Source organism: Pseudophryne corroboree, chromosome 1 (genome assembly GCF_028390025.1).
Source record: "Pseudophryne corroboree isolate aPseCor3 chromosome 1, aPseCor3.hap2, whole genome shotgun sequence".
In the NCBI taxonomy this organism is placed as follows: Eukaryota; Metazoa; Chordata; class Amphibia; order Anura; family Myobatrachidae; genus Pseudophryne; species Pseudophryne corroboree.
The window spans coordinates 310,459,738-310,474,463 of record NC_086444.1 but is presented as its reverse complement, the minus strand read 5'-3'; the positions used below and the strand labels follow the sequence as shown (position 1 = coordinate 310,474,463).

At 47.0% G+C, this 14,726-nt stretch overlaps 1 protein-coding gene across 2 annotated transcripts in view; it reads left to right on the top strand.

Annotated features, from left to right (window-relative positions):
• TCTN2 (tectonic family member 2) overlaps positions 1–14,726 on the top strand; it is a 111,409-nt gene that overhangs the window by 65,825 nt on the left and 30,858 nt on the right. For both annotated transcript variants that reach the window (XM_063964485.1, XM_063964484.1), the window contains 2 exons: positions 8,571–8,651; positions 8,742–8,850. In XM_063964485.1, the coding sequence (XP_063820555.1) occupies positions 8,571–8,651; positions 8,742–8,850 (190 nt within the window). The remainder of the gene's footprint in view (positions 1–8,570; positions 8,652–8,741; positions 8,851–14,726) is intronic.

The following is a 14,726-nucleotide window of genomic DNA, read 5'->3' as shown; positions in this document are numbered from 1 at the left end:
GCGGTCACCTCCTTCCTGGCTTTGACCAGGGTAGGTATGACCTCTTCCGGAATGCCTTTTCCCTTAGGATCCGGCGTTCAAACCGCCATGCCGTCAAACGCAGTCGCGGTAAGTCTTGGAACAGACAAGGTCCCTGCTGGAGCAGGTCCTTTCTTAAAGGCCGATGCCACGGTTCCTCTTGGAACAGACATGGTACTTGCTGAAAGCAAATCCCTTCTTAGCTCCCGAGGCCATTAGTCCTCTGTGAGCATCTCTTGAAGTTCCGGTTACCAAGTCCCTCTTGGCCAATCCGGAGCCACGAGTATAGTTCTTACTCCTCTATTCTTATAATTCTCAATACCTTGGTTATGAGAAGCAGAGGAGGGAACACATACACCGACTGTTACACCCACGGTGTTACCAGGACGTCCACAGCTATCGCCTGAAGGTCTCGTGACCTGGCGCAATACCTGTCCCATTTTTTGTTCGGGCGGGACGCCATCATGTCCACCTTTGGTCTTTCCCAACGGTTCACAATCATGCGGAAAACTTCCCGATGAAGTTCCCACTCTCCCGGGTGGAGGTCGTGCCTGCTGAGGAAGTCTGCTTCCCAGTCGTCCACTCCCGGAATGAACACTGCTGACAGTGCTATCACATGATTTTCCGCCTAGCGAAAAATCCTTGCAGTTTTGCCACTGCCCTCCTGCTTCTTGTGCCGCCCTTTCTGTTTACGTGGGCGACTGCCGTGATGTTATCCCACTGGATCAATACCGGCTGACCTTGAAGCAGAGGTCTTGCTAAGCTTAGAGCATTATAAATTTGCTCTTAGCTCCAGTATATTTATGTGGAGAGAATTCTCCAGACTTGATCACACTCCTTGTGTGACTGCTCCCCAGCCTCTCAGGCTGGCCTCCGTGGTCACGAGCATCCAATCCTGAATGCCGAATCTGCGGCCCTCTAGAAGATGAGCACTCTGTAATCACCACAGGAGAGACACCCTTGTCCTTGGATATAGGGTTATCCGCTGATGCATCTGAAGATGCGATCCGGACCATTTGTCCAGCAGATCCCACTGAAGAGTTCTTGCGTGAAATCTGCCGAATGGAAGCGCTTCGTAATAAGCCACCATTTTTACCAGGACTCTTGTGCAATGATGCACTGACACTTTTCCTGGTTTTAGGAGGATCCCGATTAGCTCGGATAACTCCCTGGCTTTCTCCTCTGGGAGAAACACCTTTTCCTGGACTGTGTCCAGAATCATCCCTAGGACCAGCAGACGTGTCGTCGGAACAACTGCGGTTTTGGAATATTTAGAATCCACCCGTGCTGTCGTAGAACTACTTGAGATAGTGCTACTCCGACCTCCAACTGTTCTCTGGACCTTGTTCTTATCAGGAGGTCGTCCATTTTCTTTGAAGACGAATCCTCCTTTCGGTCATTACCTTGGTAAGGACCCGGGGTGCCTTGGACAATCCAACGGCATCGTCTTGAAACTGATAGTGACAGTTCTGTACCACGAACCTGAGGTACCCTTGGTGAGAAAAGGCAAATTTTGGGACATGGAGGTAAGCATCCCTGATGTCCCGGGACACCATATAGTCCCCTTGTTCTTTGCTATCACTGCTCTGAGTGACTCCATCTGGATTTGAACCCTTGTAAGTGTTCAAATTTTTCAGATTTAGAATAGGTCTCACCTAGCCTTCAGTACCACCATATAGTGTGGAGTAATACCCCTTTCCTTGTTGTCGGAGGGGTAATTTTATTATCACCTGCTGGGAATACAGCTTGTGAATTGTTTTCAATACTGCCTCCCTGTCGGAGGGAGACATTGGTACAGCAGACTACAGGAACCTGCGAGGGGGGAAACCTCTCGACATTCCAATCTGTACCCCTTGGATACTACTTGTAGGATCCAGGGGTCCTGTACGGTCCCAGCGTCATGCTGAGAACTTGGTAGAAGCGGTGGAGGGCTTCTGTTCCTGGGAATGGGCTGCCTGCTGCAGTCTTCTTCCCTTTCCTCTATCCCTGGGCAGATATGACTCTTATAGGGACGAAAGGACTGAGGCTGAAAAGACGGTGTCTTTTTCTGCAGAGATGTGACTTAGGGTAAAAAACGGTGGATTTTCCAGCAGTTGCCCTGGCCACCAGGTCCCATGGACCGACCCCAAATAACTCCTCCCCTTTATACGGCAATACATCTTTGTGCCGTTTGGAATCTGCATCACCTGACCACTGTCGTGTCCATAAACATCTTCTTGCAGATATGGACATCGCATTTACTCTTGATGCCAGAGTGCAAATATCCCTCTGCGCATCTCGCATATATAGAAATGCATCCTTTAAATGCTCTATAGTCAATAAAATACTGTCCCTGTCAAAGGTATCAATATTTTTAGTCAGGGAATCCGACCAAGCCACCTCAGCTCTGCACATCCAGGCTGAGGCGATCGCTGGTCGCAGTATAACACCAGCATGTGTGTGTATACTTTTTAGGATATTTTTCAGCCTCCTATCAGCTGGCTCCTTAAGTACGGCCCTATCCGTAGATGGTACCGCCACTTGTTCTGATAAGCGTGTGAGCGCCTTATCCACCCTGAGGGGTGTTTCCCACCGCGCCTTAACTTCTGGCGGGAAAAGGTATACCGCCAATAATTTTCTATCGGGGGAAACCCACGCATCATCACACACTTCATTTAATTTATCTGATTCAGGAAAAACTACAGGTAGTTTTTTCACCTCACACATAATACCCTTTTTTGTGGTACTTGGAGTATCAGAAATATGTAACACCTCCTTCATTGCCCTTAACGTGTGGCCCTAAAAGAAAATACGTTTGTTTCTTCACCGTCGACACTGAAATCAGTGTCCGTGTCTGGGTCTGTGTCGACCGACTGAGGTAAATGGGCATTTTACAGCCCCTGACGGTGTTTGAGACGCCTGGACAGATACTAATTTGTTCGCCGGCCCTCTCATGTCGTCAACCGGCTTGCAGCGTGTTGACATTGTCACGTAATTTCCATAAATAAGCCATCCATTCCGGTGTCGACTCCCTAGAGAGTGACATCACCATTACAGGCAATTTGCTCCGCCTCCTCACCAATATTTTCCTCATACATGTCGACACACACGTACCGACATACAGCACACACATAGGGAATGCTCTGATAGAGGACAGGACCCACTAGCCCTTTGGGGAGACAGAGGGAGAGTTTGCCAGCACACACCAAAACGCTATAATTATCCAGGGACAACCTTTATATAAGTGTTCCTCCCTTATAGCATTTTAATATATATACATATCGCCAAATCAGTGCCCCCCCTCTCTGTTTTAACCCTGTTTCTGTAGTGCAGTGCAGGGGAGAGCATGGGAGCCTTCCCACCAGCCTTTCTGTGAGGGAAAATGGCGCTGTGTGCTGAGGAGAATAGGCCCCGCCCCCTTTTCGGCGGGCTTCTTCTCCGGAGTTTTAGATATCTGGCAGGGGTTAAATACATCCATATAGCCTCAAGGGCTATATGTGATGTATTTTTCGCCATACAGGTATTATACATTGCTGCCCAGGGCGCCCCCCCCCCAGCGCCCTGCACCCTCTGTGACCGCTGTGTGAAGTGTGCTGACAACAATGGCGCACAGCTGCAGTGCTGTGCGCTACCTGATGAAGACTGAGAGTCTTCTGCCGCCTGGTTCCGGACCTCTTCATCTTCAGCGTCTGCAAGGGGGGTCGGCGGCGCGGCTCCGGGACGAACCCCAGGGCGAGCCCTGTGTTCCGACTCCCTCTGGAGCTATGTCCAGTAGCCTAAGAATCCAATCCATCCTGCACGCAGGTGAGTTGAAAATCTCTCCCCTAAGTCCCTCGATGCAGTGAGCCTGTTGCCAGCAGGACTCACTGAAAATAAAGAACCTAAAAACTTTTTCTAAGTAACTCTTTAAGAGAGCCACCTAGATTGCACCCTTCTCGGCCGGGCACAAAAACCTAACTGAGGCTTGGAGGAGGGTCATAGGGGGAGGAGCCAGTACACACCATGTGATCCTAAAAGCTTGCTTTTGTGCCCTGTCTCCTGCGGAGCCGCTATTCCCCATGGTCCTGACGGAGTCCCCAGCATCCACTAGGACGTTAGAGAAAATACATAAGTGAAAATATAGTAGAAGAGAGAACAGCCACCAGGAAGCCGAACGCCAATGGGTGTGCTCACTTTATGGCGACTAAGGGCCTAATTCAGACCTGATTGCAGCAGCAAAATTGTTCTCTAATGGGCAGAACCATGGCCCTCATTCCGAGTTGTTCGCTCGCAAGCTGCTTTTAGCAGCATTGCACACGCTAAGCCGCCGCCTGCTGGGAGTGAATCTTAGCTTAGCAGAATTGCGAACGACAGATTTGCAATATTGCGAAAAGATTTCTCTGTGCAGTTTCTGAGTAGCTCGAGACTTACTCTTCCAGTGCGATCAGTTCAGTGCTTGTCGTTCCTGGTTTGACGTCACAAACACACCCAGCGTTCGCCCAGACACTCCCCCGTTTCTCCAGCCACTCCCGCGTTTTTCCCAGAAACGGCAGCGTTTTTTCACACACTCCCATAAAACGGCCAGTTTCCGCCCAGAAACACCCACTTCCTGTCAATCACACTCCGATCACCAGAACGAAGAAAAAACCTTGTACTGCCGTGAGTAAAATACCAAACTTCTTAGTAAATTTACTTGACGCAGCCGCAGTGCGAACATTGCGCATGCGCAGTTAGCGGAAAATCGCACCGATGCGAAGGAAAAGAACGAGCGAACAACTCGGAATGAGGGCCCATGTGCACTGCAGGTGGGGCAGATATAGCATTTGCAGAGAGAGTTAGATTTGGGTGGGTTATTTTGTTTCTGTGCAGGGTAAATACTGGCTGCTTTATTTTTACACTGCAATTTAGATTTCAGTTTAAACACACCCCCACCCAAATCTCTCTCTCTCTCTGCACATGTTATATTTGCCCCACCTGCACTGCACATGGTTTTGCCCGTTAGAGAACAATTTTGCTGCAGCGATCAGGTCTGAGGCCCTCATTCCGAGTTGTTCGCTCGCAAGCTGCTTTTAGCAGCTTTGCACACGCTAAGCCGCCGCCTACTGGGAGTGAATCTTAGCTTATCAAAATTGCGAACGAAAGATTCGCAATATTGCGAAAAGACTTCTCTGTGCAGTTTCTGAGTAGCTCGAGACTTACTCTTCCAGTGCGATCAGTTCAGTGCTTGTCGTTCCTGGTTTGACGTCACAAACACACCCAGCGTTCGCCCAGACACTCCTCCGTTTCTCCAGCCACTCCCGCGTTTTTCCCAGAAACGGTAGCGTTTTTTCAAACACTCCCATAAAACGGCCAGTTTCTGCCCAGAAACACCCACTTCCTGTCAATCACACTCCGATCTCCAGAACGAAGAAAAAACCTCGTAATGCCGTGAGTAAAATACCAATCTTCATAGCAAATTTACTTGGCGCAGTCGCAGTGCGAACATTGCGCATGCGCAGTTAGCGGAAAATCGCACCGATGCGAAGGAAAAGAACGAGCGAACAACTCGGAATGAGGGCCCATGTGCACTGCAGGTGGGGCAGATATAGCATTTGCAGAGAGAGTTAGATTTGGGTGGGTTATTTTGTTTCTGTGCAGGGTAAATACTGGCTGCTTTATTTTTACACTGCAATTTAGATTTCAGTTTAAACACACCCCCACCCAAATCTCTCTCTCTCTCTGCACATGTTATATTTGCCCCACCTGCACTGCACATGGTTTTGCCCGTTAGAGAACAATTTTGCTGCAGCGATCAGGTCTGAGGCCCTCATTCCGAGTTGTTCGCTCGCAAGCTGCTTTTAGCAGCTTTGCACACGCTAAGCCGCCGCCTACTGGGAGTGAATCTTAGCTTATCAAAATTGCGAACGAAAGATTCGCAATATTGCGAAAAGACTTCTCTGTGCAGTTTCTGAGTAGCTCGAGACTTACTCTTCCAGTGCGATCAGTTCAGTGCTTGTCGTTCCTGGTTTGACGTCACAAACACACCCAGCGTTCGCCCAGACACTCCTCCGTTTCTCCAGCCACTCCCGCGTTTTTCCCAGAAACGGTAGCGTTTTTTCAAACACTCCCATAAAACGGCCAGTTTCTGCCCAGAAACACCCACTTCCTGTCAATCACACTCCGATCTCCAGAACGAAGAAAAAACCTCGTAATGCCGTGAGTAAAATACCAATCTTCATAGCAAATTTACTTGGCGCAGTCGCAGTGCGAACATTGCGCATGCGCAAATAGCGGAAAATCGCTGCGATGCGAAGAAAATTACCGAGCGAACAACTCGGAATGACCACCTGAATTAGGCCCGAACAACAGCAATATTAAAAGCAATGCAAATCACCCGATTGGAAATCTAGGATATCCGCTGCTTTTATAAGGTGGGCATCTAAGGTCTCTCAGGCCCTAGAAAGGCTTTTGTGGTCTAGATGCTGTAGTCTGGGAATCTGTATATCAAAACAAATTAAGCCATTTGGGAAGCGTTATTTATTTTCCTTAATAAGGAAAAAAATCTTTTAATACTCTTATTTAAGTGTTTATAGACTACCTGTCAAAAGTTTTAGAACACAGCAATATTGTCCCTGTCTCTCACTTCAGTCCCACTCACCCCTCAATCTTCCAGTATCACATCTCTGTCCCCATACCTATAGTGCACCCAACATGGCTGCCTTGCCTGGTGCCCTATGTAGAATGAAAAAAATCATTGTTCTGATGAACTTGGAAGGATCTCATCTAGTCTTTATGGTTCTCCCATTATGTGTCACCAGTTCCAAGCATTGCCTTTTCTGCACAAAAATGGCTCACCAGGATCCTTTGTGGGTAGGATAAATAATCCTTGCAACTGGTGACACAAAATGGCTGACACCCTTTGTATTATCTCCATGGCCTCTGTATTCCATACAGAGCTAAACCTCTTTATTATGCCCAGCATTTCTGTACTCTATTATATTCATACTATCTGTTAAGCTTCTTCCCCCTGTTTCTTGTACCTCTCCCTGTTTGATTTTGATTGCAGATAGAATGCAGTGAGTGTGTTTAGCGGTTATATTTGCAAATGTTAGTCACTTTGAGTCAAAAATATAAAAAACATTTTGTTAACATGATTCTAGGATTTATTTTTTATTTACAATTATTTATTTGTTCTATGCTTTATTTTTAGAGTACATAGAGACATTAAGCTGCATACATTTCAGTTAAAAACGATTACTTTTGACTGGTAGTGTACAACAAGTTGATGGTTTTTACATATTTTATGCTGGGTACACACTTGCGGATGGCGAGTCCGACTAGGGATACGCGTGAAATGCTGCATTCTGCAGCATATAACTGTTAGCAACAAGCAGGGAGTGCGCATATCAAGGGTACACACTAGACGATGTACCTGAGATATCGTTCCAATCCGTGTTTGAGCGATATATCGTCTAGTGTGTACCCGGTTTAAGAGTAAATGCTGATAAATAAGTACAGAGTATAAGTGAGTAAGTATAAAACCATGAGGCCTGGCTTATTACAGGAACTTTCACTTTGTTTTAAATTGAGTATTTTTTTTATTGAATTTTGCAACACTGAACAATAAAAAGTAAAGATAATACTTTTTTTACATACAGTAAAATATACTGTAATAGTAGGGTGTGCAGCTCAGTAAATGAAGCCGATATCATCTCTGGGTAAATATTTGTCATAGGGCCTGGTTCATAGATGGACAGTATTGCACACCCGCTGTGTCTTTGTACGATAATATGCTAATGCCGCAGGAGGTGTCTTGTGTAAATAGACACCTCCTGATGGCTTCTGTGATCTACTGCTGTGTCTGAAGAATTGAGCTGCTAGTATCTATAGAACTGGGTAGAAAGTAACTTAAATTCTAAACAAATTTTAGCAAATTATTTTAATATTGCATTGCCATAGAGCTGCCCTATAGATCTCTCCCCCCCCCCCCCCCCTCCCCCTTACCTCCTCCTTGCTCCCCACATCCCCCTAGGTGGGGGAGAGGAGAGTTCCGACAGGAACCTAGCGTTCCACAGAGGAGTGTAACAGCCTGGTAAGTAAATTCCAAATCTTCAAACCTTAACTGTCTGTGTGACCATATATCCCTACCATTTGATAAGGCCTGAAGAGGAGTGTGACCAGGGACTGCCTGGGAAACCAGCATAGTGTGTAAAGCAACAAAGGAGCTGTCTTGATGGCAGCTGTTCTGCATAGCCTACAAGTTGAGCTACAGTAACAGAGAGTCTGTTAGCATTTACAAGGTGAGCCAAGTAACTACCCGTCCTATCAGTGTAGGTGTAGTGAGAGTGTTGTTGCAAACAGCAGCCTACATCTAGCCATATCACAGACATGGTCCATCCAAGCCCTCTGGGAAGTCAAATAAATATTGTGAGAAGATTCCAACCCATTGCTTAAATAGGCCAGTTGAAGATCCCTACATGTGGACTCCGGTTCCCTTTCTTTTCGTCTGTAAAAGCATTAGAGCTCAGCTAGCCGTCGCAGAGTTCAGAAAATTCACATTTAGCCAGTAATCATCTTGTTAAATTTACTAAATAATTTTTTTCCCTCTCTTTCAGGTTACCAAGTTGGCAAGCCTGTAATAGCCGCCAATGGTAGTGTACCATTTGTTAGAAGTACTTTGGAAGTCTGGAAACCTGGTAAAATGGAGTTTTTATAGAACTAATTGATTTTTGCTGATTTTCTTAACTTGCAAGTAACATGTTGTAAAGGATGTGCTTGTGTTCCAGGTGGGGATAGCTCTTGTTCTGCAGTTACTCAGACACCTGTTTTGTTTGGACAAAACTCATTTTCTGGATGTCTCTTAAATGTGGTCAACGAGAATTGCACACAGCTAAGGTCACTATTCTTGTCATTTTACAAGCTCTTTGTGATGTGATTGACTATTATAAAACTTTTGTGTATCAACTTGTAAAGGAGTCATATTTACAATGTATTATTTTTTTGGGAACAAAAGTAATAGGTTTTCAAACTAAAAAAAGCAATCCCAAATGTAATCTATCAAGAGTTATGCTATGTCACACCATAATAAACCAATAAACCAAACCAGGGTGTGATATATATTTCACCTATCCACCTGCTGTTTTAATGAGTTGATTGTTTTTTTTTACTGCATTTTTGGAGCTCACATTTCTGACTTTTGCTAATTGCCAAGCCATGTACTGACAATGCTGAGCTCTACCTGCTAAACCAAAAGAATGGTTATGCACGCTATGACTGCCCATTTATACAAGCCTAAGAAATGCTCACCTTGTAGCAATGCCATTCTTACACCAGTATGGTGGGAAGAATTAGGATTCACATTATTATTCAGTTCTGACTGCACCATATTACACATTGCTTTGCTGCAGATGTCTTTCCTAGAGACTTTTAGAAGTGTTCTGTTGGACTACAAAAATAAATCTACAGCCTTCTTTCTTCTTCACTCCTCCATGGCAGCCATTACTATGGGTTGGTAACCCATCCTCCTAGGTTTAGACAGGAAGCTTTTCCCAAGGGACCACCTACCTGGTGTATATAGCTCAGCTCCTAGTAAGACTAGTGTAGGGAAAGTTTGTTATTTTCTGCTCAGGGTTAACCTTATGTGCAATTGCCCAGCAGTGTGCCTCCTGTATTCGCTGTCTGTGGTTGGGTGGCTCCCGGGGCATTGCTAGTGCAGGCTGCAGTGCAAATGCAATTAATAAGAAACAAAAATTAGAATGGTTCTGTACAGAGGTGGCACCAGCAATCTAAGGCACCGATATTATCCATGGCCCCGGTTCAAAGGAACAAGCCTAAGGAGCAATAGCCCATGCTGACGCAGGGTGAGGGGTTATTAATGGTGCCTGCTATGTATGAGAGCAAATGACAATCAACCATTTGCTCCCAAACATTGGATAATGGACAAAAATGATTGTTCTGAGAAATTTGTTAAATCAGACAGCTTTAACCAGGAAGAGGAAGAGGACAAGCTGGGCTACAGTATATACACCAGTTGGGTGGTCCTTTGGGAACAAAAATTCCTGTCTAAACCTTACTATCCCATAACAATGGCTGCCTTGGAGTATTTTGAAGAAACAGAATTATCAGTGAGTATAATCCGCAGTTATCTTTTATATGTTGTTAGTAGCCCATTGAGGTGAAATTTACACTTTTCTCTGACGTCCTAGTGGATGCTGGGAACTCCGTAAGGACCATGGGGAATAGCGGCTCCGCAGGAGACAGGGCACATCTAAAGAAAGCTTTAGGATCACCTGGTGTGCACTGGCTCCTCCCCCTATGACCCTCCTCCAAGCCTCAGTTAGATTTCTGTGCCCGACGAGAAGGGTGCACACTAGGGGCTCTCCTGAGCTCTTTGTGAAAGTTTTAGTTTAGGTTTATTATTTTCAGTGAGACCTGCTGGCAACAGGCTCACTGCATCGAGGGACTAAGGGGAGAAGAAGCGAACTCACCTGCGTGCAGAGTGGATTGGGCTTCTTAGGCTACTGGACATTAGCTCCAGAGGGACGATCACAGGTTCAGCCTGGATGGGTCACCGGAGCCGCGCCGCCGGCCCCCTTACAGAGCCAGAAGAGCGAAGAGGTCCGGAAAAATCGGCGGCAGAAGACTTTCCTGTCTTCAGATAAAGGTAGGCGCACAGCACCGCAGCTGTGCGCCATTGCTCTCAGCACACTTCACACTCCGGTCACTGAGGGTGCAGGGCGCTGGGGGGGCAGCGCCCTGAGATGCAATAAATCGTTAGAAAACCTTTTATGGCTAAAATAAATGCATCACATATAACTCCTGGGCTATATGGATGCATTTAACCCCTGCCAAAACATACAAGAAAACGGATGATAAGGACGCCGAGAAAGGGGCGGAGCCTATCTCCTCAGCACACTGGCGCCATTTTCCCTCACAGCTCAGTTGGAGGGAAGCTCCCTGGCTCTCCCCTGCAGTCACTACACTACAGAAAGGGGTTAAAAAAGAGAGGGGGGCACAAATTAGGCGCAGTATAAACAATACAGCAGCTATAAAGGGAAAAACACTTATATAAGGTTATCCCTGTATATATATAGCGCTCTGGTGTGTGCTGGCAAACTCTCCCTCTGTCTCCCCAAAGGGCTAGTGGGGTCCTGTCCTCTATCAGAGCATTCCCTGTGTGTGTGCTGTGTGTCGGTACGTTTGTGTCGACATGTATGAGGAGAAAAATGATGAGGAGACGGAGTAGAGTGTCTGTAATAGTGTTGTCACCCCCTGGGGGGTCGACACCTGAGTGGATGTACTGTGGAAATTGCGTGACAGTGTCAGCTTTGTATAAAAGACAGTGGTTGACATGAGACAGCCGGCTACTCAGCTTGTGCATGTCCAGACGTCTCATATAGGGGCTCTAAAGCGCCCGTTACCTCAGATACAGACGCCGACACGGATACTGACTCCTGTGTCGACGGTGAAGAGACAACCGTGATTTCCAAATAGGGCCACACATTGCATGATTGAGGCAATGAAAAAAGTTTACACTTTTCTGATAATATGAATACCACCAAAAAAAAAAGGGGTATTATGTTGGTGAGGAAAAACTTCCTGTAGTTTTCCTGAATCTGAGAAATAAAATGCGTGGGTTTCCCCCCGATAACAATTGATAATTTCTAAAAAGTTATTGGCAGTATACCTTTTCCCGCCAGAGGTTAGGGTGCGTTGGGAAACACCCCCTAGGGGGGATAAGGCGCTCACACGCTTGTAAGAACAAGGGCTCTACCCTCTCTTGAGATGGCCGCCCTTAAGGATCCTGCTGATAGAAAGCAGGAGGGTATCCTAAAATGTATTTACACACATACTGGTGTTATACTGCGACCAGCAATCGCCTCAGCCTGGATGTGCAGTGCTGGGTTGGCGTGGTCGGATTCCCTGACTGGAAATATGATATCCTAGATAAGGACAGTATATTATTGCCTATAGAGCAATTAAAAGATGCATTTCTATATATGCATGATGCACAGCGGAATATTTGCCGACTGGCATCAAGTATAAGTGCGTTGTCCAATTATACCAGTAAAGTGGTCAGGTGATGCGGATTCCAAACGGCATTTGGAAGTATTGCCTTAAAAGAGGGGATGTACCCCAGGTCGCCTCTCAAAATAAGACGCCGTATTATCAGGCGCAGGCCTGGTTGGCAAGCGGACAAAAGGGTTCCTCTTTTCTGCTCGTGACAGAGGGAGAGGAAAATGGCTGCAGAGATCAGCCAGTTCCAAGGAACAGAAACTCTTTTCCGCCTCTGCCAAGCCCTCAGTATGACGCTAGGGCTTTACAAGTTCAGGCACGGTGGGGTCCCGTTCTCAATGAATTTCAGTGCGCAGTGGGCTCACTCGCAAGTAGACCCCTGGATCCTTCAGGTAATATTTCAGGGGTACAAATTGGAATTCGAGACGTATCCCCCTCGCCGTTTCCAAAGGTCTGTTTTACCGACGTCTCCCGCTGACAGGGAGGCAGTTTTGGAAACCATTCACAAGCTGTATTCCCAGCAGGTGATAATCAAGGTACCCCTCCTGCAACAGGGAACGGGGTATTATTCCACACTATTGTGGTACCGAAGCCAGACGGCTCGGTGAGACCGATTTTAAAATCTAAAATCTTTGAACACTTGCATACAGAGGTTCAAATTCAAAATTGAGTCACTCAGAGCAGTGATTGCAAACCTGGAAGAAGGGGACTACATGATGTCTCGGGACATCAAGGATGCTTACCTTCATGTCAAAATTTACCCTTCTCACCAAGGGTATTTCAGGTTATGGTACAGAACTGTCACTATCAGTTCGGACGCTGCCGTAGGGATGGTCCACGGCACCCCGGGTCTTTACTGAAGTAATGACCGTAATGATGATATTCCTTCGAAGGAAGGGAATTTTAGTTATCCGTTACTTGGACGATTCCCTGATAAGGGTAAGATCCAGGGAACAGTTGGAGATCGGTGTAGCACTATATCAGGTAGTGTTGCGGCAGCACGATTGGATTCTCAATATTCCAAAATCGCAGCTGGTTCCGACGACTTGTCTTCTGTTCCTAGGGATGATCCTGGACACAGTCCAGAAAGAAGGTGTTTCTCCCGGAGGAGAAAGCCAGGGAGTTATCCGAGCTAGTCAGGAACCTCCTAAAACCGAACCAAGTCTCAGTGCATCAATGCACAAGGGTTCTGGGTAAAAATGGTGGCTTCCTACGAAGCAATCCCATTCGGCAGATTCCACGCAAGACTTTCCAGTGGAACCTACTGGACAAATGGTCCGGGTCGCATCTTCAGATGCTTCAGCGGATAACCCTGTCACCGGGGACAAGGGTATCCCTCCTGTGGTGGTTGCAGAGTGCTCATCTTCTAGAGGGCCGCAGATTCGGCATTCGGGACTGGGTCCTGGTGGCCACGGATGCCAGCCTGCGAGGCTGGGGAGCAGTCACACAGGGAAGGAATTTCCAGGGCTTATGGTCAAGCCTGGAGACATCTCTTCATATAAACATTCTGGAACTAAGGGCCATTTACAATGCCCTAAGTCAAGCGATACCCCTGCTTCAGGGTCAGGCGGTATTGATCCAATCGGACAACATCACGTCAGTCGCCCACGTAAACAGACAGGGCGGCACGGGAAGCAGGGGAGCAATGGCAGAAGCTGCAAGGATTCTTCGCTGGGCGGAAAATCATGTGATAGCACTGTCAGCAGTGTTCATTCCGGGAGTGGACAACTGGGAAGCAGACTTCCTCAGCAGACACGACCTTCACCCGGGAGAGTGGGGACTTCACCCAGAAGTCTTCCACCTGATTGTAAACCGTTGGGAAAAACCAAAGGTGGACATAATGGCGTCCCGTCTAAAAAAAAAAACTAGACAGATATTGCGCCAGGTCAGGGGACCCTCAGGCAATAGCGGTGGACGCTCTGGTAACACCGTGGGTGTACCAGTCAGTGTATGTGTTCCCTCCTCTGCCTCTCATACCAAAAGTACTGAGAATCATAAGAAGGAGAGGAGTAAGAACTATACTCGTGGTTCCGGATTGGCCAAGAAGGACTTGGTATCCGGAACTTCAAGAGATGCTCACGGACGAACCGTGGCCTCTACCTCTAAGAAAGGACCTGCTCCAGCAGGGGCCTTGTCTGTTCCAAGACTTACCGCGGCTGCGTTTGACGGCTTGGCGGTTGAACGCCGGATCCTGAAGGAAAAAGGCATTCCAGATGAAGTCATCCCTACCCTGGTCAAGGCCAGGAAGGACGTAACCGCAAAACATTATCACCGCATTTGGCGAAAATATGTTGCGTGGTGGGAGGCCAAGAAGGCCCCTACAGAGGAATTTCAACTGGGTCGTTTCCTCCATTTCCTGCAAACAGGACTGTCTATGGGCCTAAAATTAGGGTCCATTAAGGTTCAAATTTCGGCCCTGTCGATTTTCTTCCAAAAGGAACTGGCTTCAGTGCCTGAAGTTCAGACATTTGTAAAAGGGGTACTGCATATACAGCCTCCTTTTGTGCCTCCAGTGGCACCTTGGGATCTCAATGTTGTGTTGAGTTTCCTAAAGTCACATTGGTTTGAACCACTCACCACTGTGGACTTAAAATATCTCACATGGAAGGTGACGATGCTGTTAGCCCTGGCTTCAGCCAGGCGTGTGTCAGAACTGGCGGCTTTATCATATAAAAGCCCTTATTTAATATTTCATTCTGACAGGGCAGAATTGAGGACTTGTCCTCAATTTCTACCTAAGGTGGTTTCTGCATTTC